This window comes from Heptranchias perlo, chromosome 17 (genome assembly GCF_035084215.1).
Source record: "Heptranchias perlo isolate sHepPer1 chromosome 17, sHepPer1.hap1, whole genome shotgun sequence".
Lineage (NCBI taxonomy): Eukaryota > Metazoa > Chordata > Chondrichthyes > Hexanchiformes > Hexanchidae > Heptranchias > Heptranchias perlo.
Genome location: NC_090341.1, coordinates 59,797,613 through 59,818,906, shown reverse-complemented (window position 1 = coordinate 59,818,906; position 21,294 = coordinate 59,797,613). Strand labels below are relative to the sequence as shown.

The following is a 21,294-nucleotide window of genomic DNA, read 5'->3' as shown; positions in this document are numbered from 1 at the left end:
AGCTGGAGAGGGGCCAGGGGGAGACAGAGACGTGTAGTGCCATAATGAAAATCATAAAGTTTGAAACACCAGAGTGTGATGCTATGGAGCAATGTGAGGCTGGCATACTCCCGGCTTCTTCAGGAGGGAGATACTGAGCAGAGGTCTGGTCACTCCTGACAGGGAGGGAAGGAAAATAAGAGAAAGTTGTCACTACACAAATTTTCCATGTCTTACAGTCAGTTTAAGAACAGTTTAAGTTGTTCAGTAGCCTTGCGGTTCTGGTACTGAACTAGCAATCTAGAGATCATGAGTTCAAACCCCAGAATGGCAAGTTGTGAAATTGAATCAAATAAAATTGGGCTGGCACCAGAAAAAATGACCATGAAAGCTTCTGGATTGTCGTAAAAACCCAACTGGTTCACTGATGCCGTTCGGGGAAGGGAACTTGACACCCCTACTTGGTCTGGCCTCATATGACTCCATCCACACTACGTATTTGAATCTTAGTGCTCTCAGGAGAACTAGGGATGGGCAATAAATGTGGCCTTGCCAACGTCACCCACATACCAACAAATAATTTTAAAAAAAGGATAGGATCATCGGATTCAGAAACCTGATTAAAATAGAAAAACTCCTAGTCTAGGTGGGGTTAATGAGATACTGTATATAAATTAATATCTGTATTATGTTTGGTTTTACTGCTCTGGATGTTTACCAGAGGAAGCAGTAATGATCCATTTTATCACAATTTCCTCAGGATTTCCTTGGCTCGGGCGATCCCAAGGACACCAAGATGTTGATAACTAAACAAGCAGACTGGGCCAGGAACATCAATGAACCAAAAGCAGCAGCAGAGATGTACCTCTCTGCAGGGGAACATCTAAAAGCGATTGAGATCATCGGGGACCATGGTTGGGTTGATATGTAAGTCTGAGACGTGGAATGAAATAGCCATCTGTACACCTGGAAGAAAAAAGGAAAAATATTAAGCTGATATATACTGTATTCCTTCTAATTTCCTGATCTTAAAATACAGTTATGTAAGATAGATAATCTTAGGGCATGCACTACTTGTTCACAAACCGTACACCTTGTCACGATTCATGGTCACGCCTTTTTCAACATTTCCCTTTGTAAATTGCTATGTCAACATTTTCCATTCAATTTTGTTGTCATCTGTCACAATGTAGTTGCAGGCTCTGGCCACTTAGCGGCACTATGCAGCAGTTTTTATAAATTCTCTGAAACTGCACCTTTTTTCCCCTCAATTTTTGGGTGTTTTCCCTCATTTTCCAGGCGTTTAAACTGATTTTCAGGTTTTTCACTCAATAAAACAGGGCACCTGGGACTTCCTTGCCGTATTGCAGGCCGCTCCCTATCAACAGCACATGATGGTAGGCTTGGCCTGCCAAATCCTAACTTTCCCTAGTGGTACAGTGACTCTGCTGGTAAAGTGGCAGGCCTCGAACCTACCACCTTGGGCTTCATGCCCTCTCACATCACAGCCTGTAACCTTGGCCCTCCCCCTAGCTGGGTCAGTATCCAGGAATTCTCTATCTAATATCGTTGTTGGAACACCACCAGAATTGCATTAGTTCAAGGAGAAGGCCCATTACCATCTTCTCGGAGTAACACGGCGTGGACAATAAATGCAGTCTGATCAGAGTCATTCACATCCTGAGAACAAATAGAATAAAATACACCTCCCCATTCTCCTATTTACCTGCACCCCTTTATTTTCTGGGAGCTTTCCTCCCAGTGACCCTTCTTCATAATGGTCAACCAACTACTTACCTTTACAGTCAACAAATATATAATAATCATTCATACCCCTTTGACAAATAAACTGATGGTGAAAGTCAGTTAGTGAATGCAGGAGCAGGGAGCAGCAGTAGCTAAATGAGGAAGCGCCTATAAATTCACTGGTTTCTGCTGCTCCGTTAATTTATTAATCAATGATCGCTACTCCTTTAATTTATTCATTGGTTGATGTACTGTTGTTCTGTGAATTTCAGTGGTCCCTGCTACTCCATTAACTTGCTGGTGCGTGTGTGTGTCTGCTGCTGCATTAATCTATTAATTTGCTGGTGTTCGCACCCCACTACTTTATTTGTTGATATGCCAGCTGTATTTGTTGGTTCTTGCTGCTGTAATTTGTTAGTTAATTGGGACACACTGCTGTTTTCAGATATTTAATTTTTTGATGCTTGCTTTATAAATTTATTGATTCATTAGTACCTACTTAGTTGTGCTACAGTGTCCATCAGTTTCCTTTTGTTGTTATCAGTGAGTCGTGATGCATGTGGTTTGTTTTGGTTTCTGTGAGTTCAATTTTTTTGTTACAAGTGTACAGTGTGAGAAAAAAAAACACATTTAATTCTAATTTAAGTTGTCTAGTTTTTTCTATTATTTATTGATCACCATGTTATTGAGGCAGCCAATTCTGTTGTCCACTGTTTTAGGATGTACTGTCATCACACTCTTCGGGATCGTGAGATAAAACTTTTCAACACTTATACTTCTTCATTCCCTGTGTGTATGTGTGTGTTTGTGTCTTTAATGTATTAACACTTCACTATTTCATATTAAATGCAGCCCATTGTTTTACATTGCTGATCTGTTGAGGGCTGCTTCACTCTGATTTTTACTTTATTCTTTTGAACTTTTTTTTGTCATTTCCTATCGTAGCTGGCAAAATGTGCTTCAAGCTCTATCATATCCTGATTGTCTCCGTTGCCCAATCAATCCATTCTCTTCTTGTTGGATGACTCCACAAACCACACCACAAAGCAACACAGACACGCGGGCCGAACCACGCAACAACGTGGAGACACGCGGGCCGAACCACGCAACAACGCAGAGGCACGCGGGCACAACAAAATTGTTAGGAAGTGCTTTTTTGAGTTCATACCAAAACATCGTTGAACAGTAACAAGCAACTGTTTGTCTACTTGCACAGGTTAATCGATGTAGCTCGAAAACTGGATAAGGCCGAGCGGGAGCCGTTATCGAGGTGTGCCTATTTTTTAAAGAAGCTGCAGCACCCTGGATATGCTGCGGAGACGTACATGAAAATGGGGGACCTGGAGGCTCAGGTCCTGCTGCATGTGGAGACCAGGCACTGGGAGGAGGTGTGGAAATTTGCCAGCATGTGATGTTGAGAAACAATTACCTGAGTCTTGAGAAAATTGAAAAGATGTGAAATGAGTCTGGGCAGTCTTTACGCAGTTTTTCGAAGTCTGAGGCCACAGAACAAAGTTCCTCACAAGTTGTTAATCTGAATCCAGCAGCATAAGGTTGGCTGGTGCAAGGAATGGAAATATCATACAAGTGCCATAGGGCGGCCTCTTCTGAGGTTAAGGAACTTTGGAGGAATGATTGCTTTGGTCACTAGGTGTAGCAACATTGTAAATGGGTTTCAGGAAGATCTCCTCTGTTCGGCATTTCTAGTGAAATTGTAAGCACATACAAAAAGTAAAAGATCACTGGAAACCTTCATGAGCACAGTTACAATGTGGCGACGGAGCACCCCGGCCCCTAGAGCAATGCTTCCCTTATTGTCGGCACAGCTGACTCACTTCTTCACCTCTCTTAGAATTGCTGTTGCACAATTACTCAGGAATTCAGCAGGTCAGATAAGATGAATGTTGTCAGTTTATGTTCCTTCCACTAACAGGGGACACCTCATGTATGTGCTGCAGTCCTGCAGGCTGCCCAGCTGGAAAACCCCATGCTTATCCATTGTGCCCAAATGATTGACCTGGGCAGTGCTAAGTAATGGCCCACTCCTGATTAGCATTCCACTGTGCGCTGTCGGACCATTTAGTACAGTGCCTAATGATGGATAATGTTACTCTCCTCCTCATGATCTCGATTCCTGTCTCTATTCAGGCCTTCTCTTTGGTGGACAAGCACCCACAATTCAAAGACATTGTGTATGTGCCGTATGCACAGTGGCTGGCAGAAAATGATCAGTTTGAAGAAGCCCAAAAAGGTGAGAAATAGTTAGGTTTGGCCAGGTTAAGTCAGGGTTCAGCTAGGGGAAGAAATATTATCCAAATCTGGCCTCATTGAGGCTGTCTTGCGAATAAAGTAACGACACACATTCTGTGCTCTGAGCACGTTCTTTGATTTTCTGTGAAAGTTTACAAGTGACATTGTTGTGTTGCTCGCCCCAAAAAATAAAAAAAAACAGCAGTTTTTGGTAAATGTCTGGAGAGGGAGGATCCAGGACAGAGAACTGGTCTGAACCCTGTGGGGACTGATGCCCTTCCCTCTCACCCAATGGCAGGCAAGCACCAGATTTTGTGATTGAATGGGGCAGCAGGGTGCCGAAGATGCACCTATAATGGCATGACACCTACCGGCCCAGCGCTAATGCAGTGTCCTCCAACTGAGCCCACAAACTCCAGCAGGGTCGGTACTGAAGGACACTGGCAGGTGCGACACAACTTGTAGATTTTCAGGGTCCAGTGGAAGAGCTCACTAATTACACGTTCATTATGAAAGATCTGAAATAGTTTGCTTTGATGTCCTGTGATATTTTTGGTTCCTTTGCTCTTTCTCCCAGCATTCCATAAGGCCGGCCGGCAGGATGAGGCAGTCAAAGTTCTGGAACAGTTGACCCACAATGCCGTTCTGGAAAGCCGTTTCAACGATGCCGCCTATTATTATTGGATGTTGTCTATGCAGTGCCTGGATATAGCCCGAGGTAAGTTCACTATTACTATTGGATGTGCCTATGCATAGCATCAGGTAGCAGTGATTCCCACTCCATGGCCCAGCAGCGGAATACTTGCTAACCTCAGTTGCAGTGCTGCATCAGGAGTGTACACAACATTGACCCTGATTGCCACTTCGTGCCAGGCATAATCCACTGCTGGGCAACCCACTTCGTTTAGCAGCACTTCCACTTTGCTAGCCATCAACAGTGGTTTAAGGTCAGAGACACCCTATCACTTGCTCACAGACCCCGTTTCCTGCCTCCACTTTTCTTTTGTTCTCCATTCTTTTCTGCAGTCACTTCTTTTCCCTCATCCAACCTTTGGAAAAACAGCCAACAATTTCTGTACCCACATGAGACTACTTACCTTTAAGTGGCTTCATCCCTTTAAATCCTGGCTGCAGCCCCTGAAGGGCTGTGAGCTCACGTTGAGTGTTTACTGCGGGTTGATCCCAGGATACCCGTCTGTTTCCAATTTGTGTGAAAACAAAGCTCACGATGCATGGGTCCCACAACCTCAACATCAGGGCCAGAACATTTATCATAGGTTAAATGGAATTGAGAGATAATTAGATACATTTCTGGGAAGAGGGTAGGCTGATGGATAAGATGGTAAATGTGTTTACAGATTAAAATGGAATGTGCTTATTGGACCTAATGGTTCTTTCTCGATAATTCTGATGTAAATTTAAAGTTGACATCTGTGTGAAATTTATTTTGTGTTTTTTATTTAATTGAGCAGTCTGATTCTTAAAAACAATTTATGTATGTTTAACCGAAAAAGCAGAGAAGCAGCTAGAGATGCTTAAAAAATTCCACCATTTCCAGCACCTGGCAGAACTCTACCATGCATACCACTCAATCCAGAGATACACGGTAAGAAACTACTGAGGTCGCATTCCATAAATGAGATTTCAATTTGAAAAAAAGTAACATCATACTCAGTGGGTGAGCTGTGTAACAGTAAATGAGGTACTGGTGGGTACAGAGTTGTCACTGGATAACATTGGGGTACAGTACTGGTGGGTACAGGCCTGTCACTGAATAACACTGGGGTACAGTACTGGTGGATGCAGGTCTGTCCCTGTATAACACTGGGGTACAGTACTGGTGGGTACAGTTCTGTCACTATAATACTGGGGTACCATACTGGTGGGTACAGGTCTGTCACTGTATAACACTGGGGTACAATACTGGTGGGTACAGGTCTGTCACTGTATAACACTGGTTACAGTACTGGTGGGTACAGTTCTGTCAATGTATAACAATGGGGTACAGTACTGGTGGGTACAGGTCTGTCACTTTATAACACTGGTTACAGTACTGGTGGGTACAGTTCTGTCAATGTATAACAATGGGGTACAGTACTGGTGGGTACAGGTCTGTCCCTGTATAACACTGGGTACAGTACTGGTGGGTACAGTTCTGTCACTATAACACTGGGGTACCATACTGGTGGGTACAGGTCTGTCACTTTATAACACTGGGTACAGTACTGATGGGTACAGGTCTCTACTGTATAGGACTAGAATCAGTATTGGTGAGTACACCTCTATCATTGTATGACAATAGGGTATAGTACTGGTGGGTACAGGTCTGTCACTATATAACATTGGGGTACAGTACTGGTGGGTACAGGCCTGTCACTGCATAACACTGGGTACAGTACTGGTGGGTACAGTTCTGTCACTGTATGAGACTGGGGTACGGTACTGGTGGGTACAGATCTGTCACTGTATAACACTGGGTGCAGTACTGGTGGGTACAGGTCTGTCACTGTATAACAGTACAGTACTGGTGGGTACAGTTCTGTCACTGTATAACGGGTACAGGACTGGTGGGTACAGGTCTGTCACTGTATAACACTGGGGTACAGTACTGGTGGGTATAGGTCTGTCACTGTATAACACTGGGGTACAGTACTGGTGGGTACAGGTCTGTCATTGTATAACACTGGTACAGTACTGGTGGGTACAGGCCTGTCACCGTATAACACTGGGTTACAGTACTGGTGGGTACAGGTCTGTCACTGTATAACACTGGTACAGTACTGGTGGGTACAGGTCTGTCACTGTATAACGGGTACAGGACTGGTGGGTACAGGTCTGTCACTGTATAACACTAGGGTACAGTACTGGTGGGTACAGGTCTGTCACTGTATAACACTGGTACAGTACTGGTGGGTACAGGTCTGTCACTGTATAACACTGGGGTACAGTACTGGTGGGTACAGTTCTGTCATTGTATAACAATAGGGTATAGTACTGGTGGGTACAGGTCTGTCACTATATAACATTGGGGTACAGTACTGGTGGGTACAGGTCTGTCACTTTATAACACTGGGTACAGTACTGGTGGGTACAGGTCTCTACTGTATAGGACTAGAATCAGTATTGGTGAGTACACCTCTATCATTGTATAACAATAGGGTATAGTACTGGTGGGTACAGGTCTGTCACTATATAACATTGGGGTACAGTACTGGTGGGTACAGGTCTGTCACTGTATATGTCTTTGCTCTAGAAGAGATTTTGGTTGAATTTATACCATGATGTTGCTATGAAGTTAGATTCAGTTCACAAAAGGTTACATCGCTGGAATCCAGGCCATCCAAGCTGTTGATAAGAACAGCTAGTTGTAATGGCAGATGAATCAACCATCAAAAATGTGTATTCTGGCATACCATATCAGTTTTGAGACAATGGGGAGTTGCTAAGCTCATTCCAGGGATTTTCACATCTTTAATGCAAGAATGGCTGTCATTCATTGTGCCCAGCAGGGGGTTTAGCTCACATCAAGGGAGGAAATTTTTCATGGAATGTGGTAGCTTTAATTGGCAGCTCAGTGAACCAATCCAGACAGCTGAGGGAGAGGTCAGTCTTCCTCGGTCTGTGTCTGTCTGTCAGTCAGTCTCCCTCTCTCTTTAAAGGCAGAGAGGTCTGCTTTCTAAGGTTTAGTGTGAATTAGTACAGGGATTGCTAAATTGTAGGTAAGTTTTTACCCAGTGGCAATGGGGATGTATGGTTTGTTATTTTACGACGAGCAATAGGAGATGGTTATATTTCACTAAAAGATTGTATTCTGTTCCTTCATGTCAAAGACTCTTTGTTATGCAATTGGCCTCGTCTCACTAGAATGAGGCAGTTTCCAGTGGCAGAACGGTCCTTAGAGCAGAGAAGGTTAAGAGGAGATTTGATAGAGGTGTTCAAAATCGTGAACGATTTTGATAGAGTAAATAAGGAGAAACTGTTTCCAGTGGCAGAGGGTCGGTAACCAGAGGACACAGATTTAAGGTGACTGGCAAAAGAACCAGCGGCGACATGAGGAAACATTTTTTTATGCAGAGAGTTGTTATAGAAAGGTTACAGCACGGAAGGAGGCCATTTGGCCCATCGAGTCCGCGCCGGCTCTATACAAGAGCAATCTAGCTAGTCCCACTCCTCCGTCCTATCCCCGTAGCCCTGCAAATTTTTTCCTTTCAAATACTTATCCAGTTCTCTTTTGAAAGCCATGATTGACTCTGCCTCCACCACCCCCTCGGGCAGTGCATTCCAGATCCTAACCACTCGCTGTGTAAAAAAAGTTTTTCCTCATGTCACCTTTGGTTCTTTTGCCAATCACCTTAAATCTATGCCCTCTGGTTCTTGACCCTTCCGCCAATGGAAACAGTTTCTCAGTTTCTCTCCATCTACTCTGTATAGACCCTTCATGATTTTAAATACCTCTATCAAATCTCCTCTCAATCCTCTCTGTTCCAAGGAGAACAATCCCAGCATCTCCAGTCAATTCACGTAACTAAAGTTCCTGGAATCATTCTAGTAAATCTTTTCTGCACCCTCTCTGAGGCCTTCACATCTTTCCTAAAGTGCAGTGCCCTGAACTGGACACAATCCTCCAGTTGTGGTTGAACCAGTGTTTTATAAAGGTTCATCATGACTTTCTTGTTTTTGTACTTTATGCCTCTATTTATAAAGCCCAGGATCCCATATGCTTTCTTAACCACTTTCTCAACCTGCCCTACCACCTTCAACTATTTGTGCACATATACCCTGACATCTCTCTGTTTCTGTACCCCTTTTAGAATTGAGCCCTCTAGTTTATATTGCCTCTCCTCGTTCTTCCTACCGAAATGTATCAATTTGCATTTTTCTGCTTTAAATTTCATCTGCCATGTGCCCGCCCATTTCACCAGCCTTTCTATATCCTCTTGACGTCTATCACTATCCTCCTCACTGTTCACTACCTTTCCAAGGTTTGTGTAATCTGCAGATTTTGAAATTGTGCCCTGTACACCCAAGTCCAAGTCATTAATATATATCAAGAAAAGCAGTGGTCCTAGTACCGACCCCTGGGGAACACCACTGTACACCTCCCTCCAGTCAGAAGAACAACCGTTCACTACTACTCTCTGCTTCCTGTTACTTAGCCAATTTTGCATCCATGCTGCCACTGCCCCATGTGCTTCATTCTTGATGACAAGCCTATTATGCGGCACTTTATCAAATGCCTTTTGAAAGTCCATATACACCACATCAACCGTGTTGCCCTCATCTGCCCTCTCTGTTACCTCATTAAAAAACTCTATCAAGTTAGTTAAACATGATTTGCCTTTAACAAATCCATGCTGACTTTCCCTAATCAATCCACACTTGTCCAAGTAACTGCTAATTCTGTCCCGGATTATCGTTTTTAAAAGTTTCCCCACCACCGAGGTTAAACTGACTTGCCTGTGGTTGCTGGTCCATCCTTTCAGCCTTACGATCTGGAATACACTGCCTGAAAGGGTGGTGGAAGTGGATTCATTAATAACTTAAGAAAGGGAATTGGATAAATACTTGAAGGTAAAAAATTTATAGGGCTGGCAGCTCAATATTCCGGGGTACAGAATCTTCAGGCGAGACAGAGGGGGAGGTATAAGAGGAGGGGGGGTCGCAATATTAATTAAAGAATCAATTACTGCCATAAGGAGGGATGATATATTAGCAGGTTCCTCTAATGAGGCCATATGGGTGGAGCTTAAAAACAAAAAGGGGGCAAGCACTTTGATGGGAGTGTACTATAGACCCCCAAACAGTCAGGGGGAGATAGAGGAACAGATATGTAGGCAAATCTCAGAAAATTGTGCAAATAATAGGGTAATAATAGTGGGGGATTTCAACTTCCCCAATATTAACTGGGATACTCAGAGTGTAAAATGCTTAGAGGGTACAAAATTCTTAACGTGCATCCAGGAGAGCTTTTTGAGCCAGCATGTAGAAAGTCCTACAAGAGAGGGGGCGGTACTGGACCTAATTCTAGGGAATGTGGCCGGCCAAGTGGAAGAAGTGCTAGTAGGTGAGCACTTTGGTGACAGTGACCATAATTCGGTGAGATTTAAGGTGGTCATGGAAAAGGACAGGGAGGGGCCGGAAATAAAGGTTCTAAATTGGGGGAAGGCCGATTTTAATAGGATAAGGCAGGATCTGGCCAAAATGGACTGGGATCAGCTGCTTGTCGGAAAATCCGCATCGGAGCAATGGGAGTCTTTCAGAAGGGAGATTGAGACCATATAATGGCAACATGTTCCCGTAAAGGTCAAGGGTGGTTCCAAGAACTCCAGGGAACCTTGGATGTCAGGGGATATACGAGAATGGATTAGGAAAAAAAGGAGGGCTTTTGGCAGATACAAAAGGCTAAAGACGGAGGAAGCCCTAGAGGAGTACAAAAAGTGCAGGGGGATACTTAAAAAAGAAATTAGGAGATCAAGGAGGGGCCATGAAAAAACACTGGCGAGCAAAATAAAGGAAAATCCTAAGATGTTTTATAAGTATATTAAGGGTAAGAGGATGACTAGGGAAAAAATAGGGCCCATTAGGGACAAAAATGGCAATCTGTGTGTGGAGCCGGCAGATGTAGGAGGGGTTCTAAATGAATTTTTTGCATCTGTTTTCACTATGGAGAAGGACGACGTAGACAGAGAAATACGACAGGGGGACTGTGATATACTCGAACATATTAACATCGAGCGGGAGGAGGTATTGGCGGTTTTAGCAGGCCTAAAAATGGATAAATCCCCAGGCCCGGACGAAATGTATCCCAGGCTACTGTGTGAGGCAAAGGAGGAGATTGCGGGGGCTCTGACACATATATTCAGAACCTCTCTGGCCACAGGGGATGTGCCAGAGGACTGGAGAACCGCTAATGTAGTACCATTATTCAAGAAGGGGAGTAGGGAAAAACCAGGGAACGACAGGCCAGTGAGCCTAACATCAGTGGTAGGAAAATTATTGGAAAAAATTCTGAAGGACAAAATTAGTCTCTACTTGGAGAAGCAAGGATTAATCAGGGATAGTCAACATGGCTTTGTCAAGGGAAGATCATGTCTGACTAATTTGATTGAATTTTTTGAGGGGGTGACTAGGCGTGTGGATGAGGGTAACGCAGTGGATGTGGTATACATGGATTTCAGTAAGGCCTTCGATAAAGTCCCGCACAGGAGACTGGTCAAGAAGGTACGAGCCCATGGAGTCCAGGGTGCCTTGGCACTTTGGATACAAAACTGGCTTAGTGGCAGAAGGCAGAGGGTGATGGTCGAAGGTTGTTTTTGTGACTGGAAGCCTGTGGCCAGTGGGGTACCACAGGGATCTGTGCTGGGGCCCTTGCTGTTTGTGGTCTACATTAATGACTTGGATATGAATGTAAAAGGTATGATCAGTAAGTTCGCTGATGATACAAAAATTGGTAGGGTGGTAAATAGCGAGGAGGATAGCCTCAGTCTGCAGGACGATATAGATGGGTTGGTCAGATGGGTTGGTCAGATGGGCGGAACAGTGGCAAATGGAATTTAACCCGGTAAAGTGCGAGGTGATGCACTTTGGAGGGATTAACAAGGCAAGGGAATACACAATGAATGGGAGGACCCTCGGCAAGACAGAGGGTCAGAGGGATCTTGGTGTGCAAGTTCACAGATCCCTGAAGGCGGCGGAACAGGTAGATAAGGTGGTAAAGAAGGCATATGGGATACTTGCCTTTATTAGCCGAGGCATAGAATATAAGAGCAAGGAGGTTATGATGGAGCTGTATAAAACACTGGTTAGGCCACAGCTGGAGTACTGTGTGCAGTTCTGGTCGCCACACTACAGGAAGGATGTGATCGCTTTGGAGAGGGTGCAGAGGAGATTCACCAGGATGTTACCAGGGCTGGAGCGCTTCAGCTATGAAGAGAGACTGGGAAGATTGGGTTTGTTTTCCTTGGAGCAGAGGAGGCTGAGGGGGGACATGATTGAGGTGTACAAAATTATGAGGGGCATAGATAGGATGGATACTAAGGAGCTTTTTCCCTTCGTTGAGGGTTCTATAGCAAGGGGGCATAGATTCAAGGTAAAAGGCGGGAGGTTTAGAGGGGATTTGAGAAAGAACTTTTTCACCCAGAGGGTGGTTGGAGTCTGGAACTCACTGCCTGAGAGGGTTGTGGAGGCAGGAACCCTCACAACATTCAAGAAGCATTTGGATGAGCACTTGAAATGCCATAGCATACAAGGCTACGGACCAAATGCTGGAATATGGGATTCGAGTAGACTGGGCTTGATGGCCGGCGCGGACACGATGGGCCGAAGGGCCTCTATCCGTGCTGTATAACTCTATGACTCTATGGCTATGGGGAAAGCGCCGGCACAGGCAAAATGGGCTGAATGGCTGTAACATACTGTGATACTATGAATGCCTTTCAGTCTGTCTTCTAAAAAGATAGGAGGATGCATGTGGCACTGCAGGTGTGATCACAGAACTCAGTGCACACAAGAGGTCACACTGTCTTTTAGCTAGATATTGGGCAGTTAACGTACTCTCCAAATCATAGGGAACGCAAGGTCTGCTTACAGGAGTGACCAATGAGTATAGAATCTAAACCCGAAATTTGTAACATTTTACGACAGCTGATCTGATTTGCACTGGTGGCACAAAGGTGATTTAAATCTAAAGTGAACCGTAACAGTGATATTGGTAAATATTCACCAGAGCAAAAGAAATGAGCTAGCTTGGGGAGCTGAAGAGGAAAATGGAAAAGAACAAGAGTTTCAGCTGAGAGCAAACACTTCTGCTGGGGACAATAACAGCAAAATAGATAGGAAGAAAAGAGAATGCTGTGAATTCGAGGCTAACAAGAAAGAAAGAGCTTGCATTTATGTAACGCTGTTCATATCCTCAGGACGTACCAAAGCGCTTTACAGCCAATTAAATACTTTTGAAGTGTACTCACTGTTGTAATGTAGGGAAACGTGGCAGCCAATTTGCGCACAGCAAGCTCCCACAAAGAGCAAAGAGATGATGACCAGATAATCTGTTTTAGGGATGTTGGTTGGGGATAAATATTGGCCAGGAAACCGGGAGAACTCCCCTGCTCTTCTTCAACTATTGCCATAGAATCTTTTACATCCACCTGAGAAGGCAGAAGGAGCCTCGGTTTAACGTCTCATCCAAAAGATGGCACCTCCGACAATGCAGCACTCCCTCAATACTTCACTAAATGTCAGCCTGGATGATGTGCTCAACTGGAGTGGAACTTGAACCCTTAACTTTTGTTAAGTCCAATTTATTGCAAGTTTTAAAGAGGGGAATGATATTGATAGTTTTATTCAGGCAATTATGTCGCCATAAGTGGGATAAGGACGTAGGAAACAGTTGTCTCATAACGGCGCTGAGCGAACGGTAAAGCATTTGCGGTGTTTTCTCGTGTCAGTCATGGGAACAGGAGTGGGCATATTCAGCCCCTCAAGCCTGATCCGCCATTCAATCCGATGGCTGATCTGTATCTTAACTCCATCTACCCGCCTTGGTTCCGTAACCCTTAATACCCTTACCCAACAAAAATCTATCAATCTCAGTTTTGAAATTTTCAATTGACCCCCAGCCTCAACAGCTTTTTGGGGGAGAGAGCTCCAGATTTCCACTACCCTTTGTGTGAAGAAGTGTTTCCTGACATCACTGCTGAACGGCCTAGCTCTAATTTTAAGGTTATGCCCCTTGTTCTGGACTCCCTCACCAGAGGAAATAGTTTCTCTCTATCTACCCTATCAAATCCTTTATTCATCTTAAACACCTTGAGTGTTGGCCTTGATATCCGTCAAGTTTTTTCTCATGTTCCCTTTTTGCACCTCTTACTACTTTCTTTGTTTCCCTTTGCTGTTCTTTATATCTCTCCCAATCCGTGGGATCTCCACTATTCTTTACATTTGTATAAGCCCCTTTTTTTAGTTTTATACTATATCGCACCTCTTTTGCTGACCAAGGTTGTTTAATTACACATGTAGAGCTCTTGCCCTTTAGGGGTATGTACAGGTCTTGTATCAAATCCTGCTTTGAACACCTGCCACTGTTCATCTGTAGTTTTATCTGTTAATAGTTCTGCCCAGTGTACTGTGGTCAGTTTCTGCCTCATCCCTTCAAAGTACGCTTTACCTGAATTTAAAACCTTGGTTCGTGACTCATCCTTCTCCCTCTCAAACCTAATATCGAATTCAATCATGTTATTGGCACTGTCAGATTGATCGTCGACTAATTCTGGCTCATTATTCATCACTAAATCTAGCCTGTCCTCTTTTTAGTTCAAGAAAATATTGTTCCAGAAAACTGTCTCAATTGCACTCAAGAAATTCGCTGCCAATGAGCTGTTCTGCTTCTCCCAGTCTGTGTGAAAATTAAAGCCTTCCATTATAACCATGCTGTTTTTGCTACAAGCTTCTCTGATCTCCGTATTTATGTATCTCCCTACTTCATCACTGCTATCAGGAGGTCTGTAAACAACTCTTACCAAAGACTAACATCTTTTTCTATTCGTCAATTCTACCCAGAGCATTTCTACTGCCTGCTTAGCCTTACTGATATCCCCTCTTTCTAATGCTGTAATAGTGTCCTTTATCAATATTGCTACTCATCCTCCTTTTCCAATTTTCCTGTCCTTTCGAAAGTTCGTATAACCTGGAATATTTATCTCCCAGTCATATCCAGCTGGTACCCAGGTCTCAGTGATGGCCACTACGTCATACTCTTTAAGCTGGAATTGCACTTCTAATTTGCTTGTTTTATTCCTTATGCTGCGTGCATTTGTGCATAGAACTCTTATTTGGGCAACAGACCCTACCCCTTTACCCTGATGCTGTTTTTCTCACACTTTAACTTCTCACACTCCTTGTTTTTCATTACTCCTGTTGTATCAGTTATTTTGTTATTATTTCCTGTATTTTTTTTTGAACCTGAAGTATTTATATCACCTTTAACACTATTCATGATCTGGACTTTGCTCTCATTCCTTTTTTTTTTATCAGTCCAGCAAACAATATGAACTGTGATGTGATAAAATGCACGATTGATGCATATGATTTAACACCTGAAGCATACAGACAAAACTTTTAGGAACAGGAGAAATTCACATAGTACATAAAAAGAACTGATTATTGAACAAGTAGACACTTGGTAGTTCTGGTTAGAGAGCAAAGATGTAACCTACTATAGAGGTCTTTGTCACCTCATGTTAAGGAAAGAGATTTTTGGAAATAGATCCAGATGATTTAAGAATATAGTTACTTAATCACGATTGTAAAACTCTCAAGCAGCTAGATGAACATGCATTTTGTGGCCTTGTAAGCATCGATGAACCGTCATACAGGTGAAAAGTCAGATGGCCCACACTATCCAACAAACGAACTGCTCAGTGAGCGGTTCAGCCCATACAGAGTGAATCTGGTTATAGACAGCCGAGCAGAGTTCCGAAGGTTAAGGATTAGGGAATTAGGTGTTTTCGAATGTGGTGAAGTGGTCACAAGGCCAACTTCTGCTGGTCTTTTAGAAATCCTGCGACACAATCTGGGAGACCATGTCCACATATAAAGTATGAGACGACCAGATACGCAGTGATCGCAGATTTAGAAAAAAAATGGCTCCTTACCTTCACCCGATTGCATTGAATGGGACGCAGATGACGGGGCTATGGGACACCAGGTGTACCTTCATGATAGCACATACCCACCTGGCACAGGATCACACCTACAGGAGGAGCAAAGTTGTTTGCATTTGGGGACTTTGGAAAACTACAGAGGCACCCATGGCCAGAGTTTGGCTAGAATATATCTGTTTTGCAGTGGTGACAGAAGTGGGAACCTATTCATCCACGCTATCCGAGGTTTTGAGTTGTTTGTTGAAGGGAAATTCATTTTTTATTAAATACTTTATTCCATGAATTTGTATATTTAATGTAAATTTAACCAGCTTGTTGGTTTGCATTTGACCTCGTCTCACTAAAGTGCTTTTCAGTCCGCCTTCCAAAAAGATAGGTTGAAGCGGTGACATCCTTGTACCCACCAGCAAATGATCCCATGTTATACAGTGACAGACTTGTACAACAATAGTCACAGCCTGCATTTGTATAACCTTTAATGCAGAAAAACATCCCAAAGCACATCACAGAGGCCCAATCAAAAGAATGGACACCAAGCCAAAGGAGGAGATATTAGGAGGGATGAGGTCAAAGAAGGGGTTTAAGGAGAGTCTTAAAGGAGGAAAGGTGTTAAGAGGGAATTCCAGAGCGAGGGCCCTAGGTGGATGAAGGGACAACCACCAATTGTGGGGTAAGATTTAAGTTTGACGGATTGAGGTGCCAGGACCTAATGTAGGTCAGCGAGGACGGGTGGTGATCGGCGCGCGGGACAGTGTGGGATGAGCTGAAGTTTACAGAGAGTGGAGGATAGGAGGCTGGACAGGAGAACATTGGAATAGTTGTGTCTGGAGGTGACAGAGACATGGTTGAGGGGTTTCAGCAGTAGATGGGCTAAGGTAGGAATGGAGGTGGATGGTGTAACGGAGGTGGAATTAGGCGGTCTTTGTGATGTAGAAGATATGGGGTCAGAAGCTCAGCTCGGGGTTGAATAGGATGCTGAGGTTCCGAACTGTCTGGCTCAGCTTGACACAGTGGCTGGGGAGGGAGATAGAATTGGTGGCAATGATAGAGTTTATAGCAGGAGCTGAAAATGATGGCTTTGGTCTTCTTGTTAAGCTGGAGGAAATTGCAGCTCGTCCAAGACTGCATATCGGTAAAGCAGTCTGACCACAGAGGCAGTGGAGGGTGTAAAGAAATGGTCAATTCTTTATATTAACTTTTAGCTTTTGCCTGTTAAATGAGTTTCAACGTTCAGTTGGAATTAAAAGATACTAGACAGAGATTTTGGCTGATAAGCATTCAGCTACAAGCTTTCTTTGTCCTAACCCCATAGATATCTCAGCTGTCCTTCTCAGGGATTAACTCCTCCAAGGGCTCATCATTCCAGGGCAAGTGATAACTCGCCCGTAGGAGAGTCTTGGGTCCCTGTAACTGTCTCCAGTTGAATGACTCGTTAAAACTGAAGTTATTGCAGCTAAATGGATGAGGTAATATAGAAACATGTGGATTCTTACGTAGCCAGAGTAAAAGAAAGATTTAAAAAGTGGGTGTTAGAATTAGGTACTTCAGAATTTGACAAGGCCTGGCCAGCAATTCCCCTCGAACTCAAGAACTGTAACGTGAATTCTTCAGTAATTTGTTTTATCGTACGTGTGACCTTAAGTATATGTTAATTATTAATAATAGTAGTTGTCATTGCATATGTGTAATTCATGGTAATAATAGTTATCATTGTATACTTCCTATGAATGCCACTAAATGCCTTTGAACTCTTTTATCTTGTGGACTTACTTATAAGCTTATAATTCCCTAAGAGAGGAGTTGACAGAGGTGATGGAGAGGTAGAGCTGCATGTTGTTAGTGTATATGCAGAGGCTGACCTGTGTTTGTGGATGATGTGGCCCAAAGGCCACATTTAGACAAGGAAAAGGAGGGGATCAAGGGTAGATCCTTGAGAGACTTTGGAGGTAACAATGCAGGATGGAAAGAGAAGTCCCACTGAGCTGGACACAGAACATGGGGGTCAGGAAGAAAGTTGGGTGGTCAGCAATTTAATGGTTATTCAGTCAAGGGAGCAGGAGGTTGATAACATGGACGAGATGAGTTTCGAGAGGGTGTGAGGGGTGTTAGTTTCAGTGCTAGAGCAGGGAGGAGCGTAGAGGGGAGGTTTTCCTTGGTGGGGAAATGTCAAAGGCAACTGTGGTAGAGAATTCTACAGGTTCACCACCCTCTGAGTGAAGAAATTTCTCCTCATCTCGTTTCTAAATGGCATACCCCGTATCCTGAGACTGTGACCCCCTGGTTCTGGACTCCCCAGCCATTGGGAACATCTTCCCTGCATCTAGTCTGTCTAGTCCTGTTAGAATTTTATATGTTTCGATGAGATCACCTCTCATTCTTCTAAACTCCAGTGAATATAGGCCTAGTCGACCCAATCTCTCCTCATACGTCAGTCCTGCCATCCCAGGAATCAGTCTGGTAAACCTTCGTTGCACTCCCTCCATGGCAAGGACATCCTTCCTCAGATAAGGAGATCAAAACTGCACACAATACTCCAGATGTGGTCTCACCAAGGCCCTGTATAACTGCAGTAAGACATCCCTGCTCCTGTACTCAAATCCTTTTGCAATGAACGCCAACATACCATTCGCCTTCCTAATTACTTGCTGCACCTGAATGCTCGCTTTCAGCGACCAGTGTACAAGGACACCCAGGTCTTGTTGCACCTCCCCTTTTCCCAATCTATCACCATTCAGATAATAATCTGCCTTTCTGTTTTTACAACCAAAGTGGATAACATTATACTGCATCTGCCATGTTCTTGCCCACTCACCCAACTTGCCTAAATCACATTGGAGCCTCTTTGCATCCTCCTCACAGCTCACATTCCACCCCAGCTTTGTGTCGTCTGCAAACTTGGAAATGTTACATTCCGTTCCCTCATCCATATCATTGATATATATTGTGACTAGCTGGGGCCCAAGCACTGATCCCTGCGGTACCCCACTAGTCACTGCCTGCCACCCGGAAAAAGACCCGTTTATTCCTACTCTCTGTTTCCTGTCTGTTAACCAATTCTCAATCCATGCCAGTATATTCCCCCCAATCCCACGTGCTTTAATTTTGCACACTAATCTTTTGTTTGGGCCCTTATCAAAAGCCGCCTGAAAATCCAAATACACCACATCCACTGGTTCTCCCCTATCTATTCTACTAGTTACATCCTCAAAAAACTCCAGTAGATTTGTTAAGCATGATTTCCCTTTCATAAACCCATGCTGACTTTGTCCAATCCCGTTAATGCCTTCCAAGTGTTCTGTATCACATCTTTTATAATAGACTCTAGCATTTTCCCCACTACTGATGTTAGGCTAACTGGTCTGTAATTCCCTGTTTTTTCTCTCCCTCCTTTTTTAAATAGTGGGGTTACATTTGCCACCCTCCAATCTGTAGGAACTGTTCCAGAGTCTAATGAAGTAACAGCACTAAGAACGCAGAAAGTTAGCATGCAGAGACAGCAAGCAATTAGGAAGGCAAATGGTATGTTGGCCTTTATTACAACCGGGTTGGAATACAAGAGGAAGAAAGTCTTGCTACAGTTGTATAAGGCCTTAGTGAGACCTCACCTGGAGTACTCTGTACAGTTTTGGTCTCCTTACCTAAGGAAGGATATACTTGCCTTAGAGACGGTGCAGTGAAGGTTCACTAGATTGATTCCTGGGGTTGTCCTATGAGGAGACATCAAGTAGAATGGGCCTATACTCTATTGAATTTAGAAGAATGAGAGGTGATCTCATTGAAATGTATAAGATTCTGAGAGGGCTTGACAGGGTAGATGCTGAGAGGCAGTTTCCTCTGGCTGGAGAGTCTAGAACTAGGGGGCATAGTCTCAGGATAAGGGGTCGGCCATTTAGGGCTGAGATGAGGAGAAATTTCTTCACTCAGAGGGTGGTGAATCTTTAGAATTCTCTACCCCGGCGGGCTTTGGATGCTGAGTATATTCAAGGCTGAGATTGATAGATTTTTGAACTCTAGGGGAATGAAGGGATGTGGAGATCGGGTGGGGAAAGTGGAGTTGAGGTTGAAGATCAGCCATGGTCTGATTGAATGGCGGAGCAGGCTCGAGGGGCCGTATGGCCTACTCCTGCTCCTTTCTTATGATCTTAACAGCCCTTTCCAGAAACGCAAACAGGAGAAACCAGCGAATTAGAAATTAGACAATAGGACTGGGCTGCCTGGGCTTTGAGGGTTGGATTGTCATGGCTTGGCACTGCAAGTGACCATGGGTACAATTTGGATATCCCTGCTACAAAAGGTTAAATCTAGTCACTTCCTTAAAGCATCATGAACTTCTGTGTGTTCAGCACCATTCTGTTTGTTTCTTTCTATGAGGAATGAAACGTACACACTACCTCTGCTTAAAAATAATTCTCATCTAGAGTTAGTTGGGCTGAATTAGACAATAGCACATCAAATGCACATCCTTTGATACAGTGTTTTAAATCTCACTTTACCCTGCTGCAATTTACATTTATTCTGATTTTCTCTTTAACTTCTGTGAGGCCCATTGTAAGGAAGGAGAGAGACAGCAAATATGGTGAGTCAGAACACAAACCCATAATTAACACCATTTTATCTTTGTTGCAGGATGAACCTTTTAGTTCCCACTTACCCGAAGCACTCTTCAACATCTCCCGATTTTTACTTCACAATCTTACTAAAGAAACTCCTTTAGGCATCTCCAAAGTGTATCCTTTTGACGCCTGAGCTCTTATGGTGTTAGCCAGTGCTGGAATGTATTGGTTGTTCTAGTGCGATCCACTCCACATAGTTTTGATGCAGCTGCCATCAGTACAGGACTGGTGGATGAAGGGAAAGACATGTGCAGGTGTTACTAACTGTACAGCAGCATTCCAGCTGTGATGTGATAGTCGCTACCAATTCAGAATGTCCACTTTGGGCATTGATTTTAATCATGCAGATCAACTAAAAGTAGGAATTGATCCCAGGGACAATTTATCAGAGGATTAAGTAGTTGTTGGAGCCAAAAAATTTTCCTTTAAGCGCTACTTGTCTTTGTTTCTTCAAATTTGCTTCAAAATATTCAGCATTAGAAGTGCACAGAAAGTACAGCATTTGGTGTTACAGTGCACTGTGCCACAGAGTGTGTAGGATGTGGGCTGATTCCCTGAAATAGCTGCTTTCTGACCTCATTCTCGCTGTTGGTGGAAGCTGCTAAAACAGGCTAGGTACTTGCTTGGGAAGGAGGGAAGGCAGGTCACTGGGGGTTACTCTCCCACAGGCCTTAGTAGTCACATAAAACCAACATCAGCAGAGACCTGGAAGTAGGGCGTCTGGGTGCCTTCATAGCTTGAATAGAATACAGCCTGAAGAGTTTTGTAAAATGCAGTAACCTTTGGGTAATAACACAGTATGGGTAGCTGTTGTGGTTCTGAGGTATCTTTTGGAGGGATTCTCAGTAACATACTTAAGATTTTAGGTGTTTGAATGGCTATTGGACCCTGCTGGAATGTACTATATATGTCTCTCTAGGCTATTACAAATGGTTCCTTTGGTCTGGGATCTATCCCATTGATTAGCAATCTTGCCTCCATCCCACTTTTCATAACTGTAATGTAATGAAACAGACTAATCTCAGTATTCTAGTGTTCAACAAGCT

General features: G+C 43.7%; 1 protein-coding gene across 4 annotated transcripts in view; it reads left to right on the top strand.

Moving 5' to 3' along the window:
- Positions 1-21,294, top strand: part of ift122 (intraflagellar transport 122 homolog (Chlamydomonas)) — a 161,129-nt gene that overhangs the window by 74,748 nt on the left and 65,087 nt on the right. For 3 of the 4 annotated variants that reach the window (XR_010966127.1, XM_067999035.1, XM_067999037.1), the window contains exons 18-23: positions 740-906; positions 2,942-3,113; positions 3,874-3,976; positions 4,553-4,693; positions 5,490-5,581; positions 20,262-20,362. Coding sequence is in view for 3 of the 4 variants with exons in the window: in XM_067999035.1 (XP_067855136.1) it covers positions 740-906; positions 2,942-3,113; positions 3,874-3,976; positions 4,553-4,693; positions 5,490-5,581; positions 20,262-20,362 (776 nt within the window). In the remaining variant the exon portion in view is untranslated. The remainder of the gene's footprint in view (positions 1-739; positions 907-2,941; positions 3,114-3,873; positions 3,977-4,552; positions 4,694-5,489; positions 5,582-20,261; positions 20,363-21,294) is intronic. The other variant, XM_067999036.1, reaches the window with a different exon arrangement.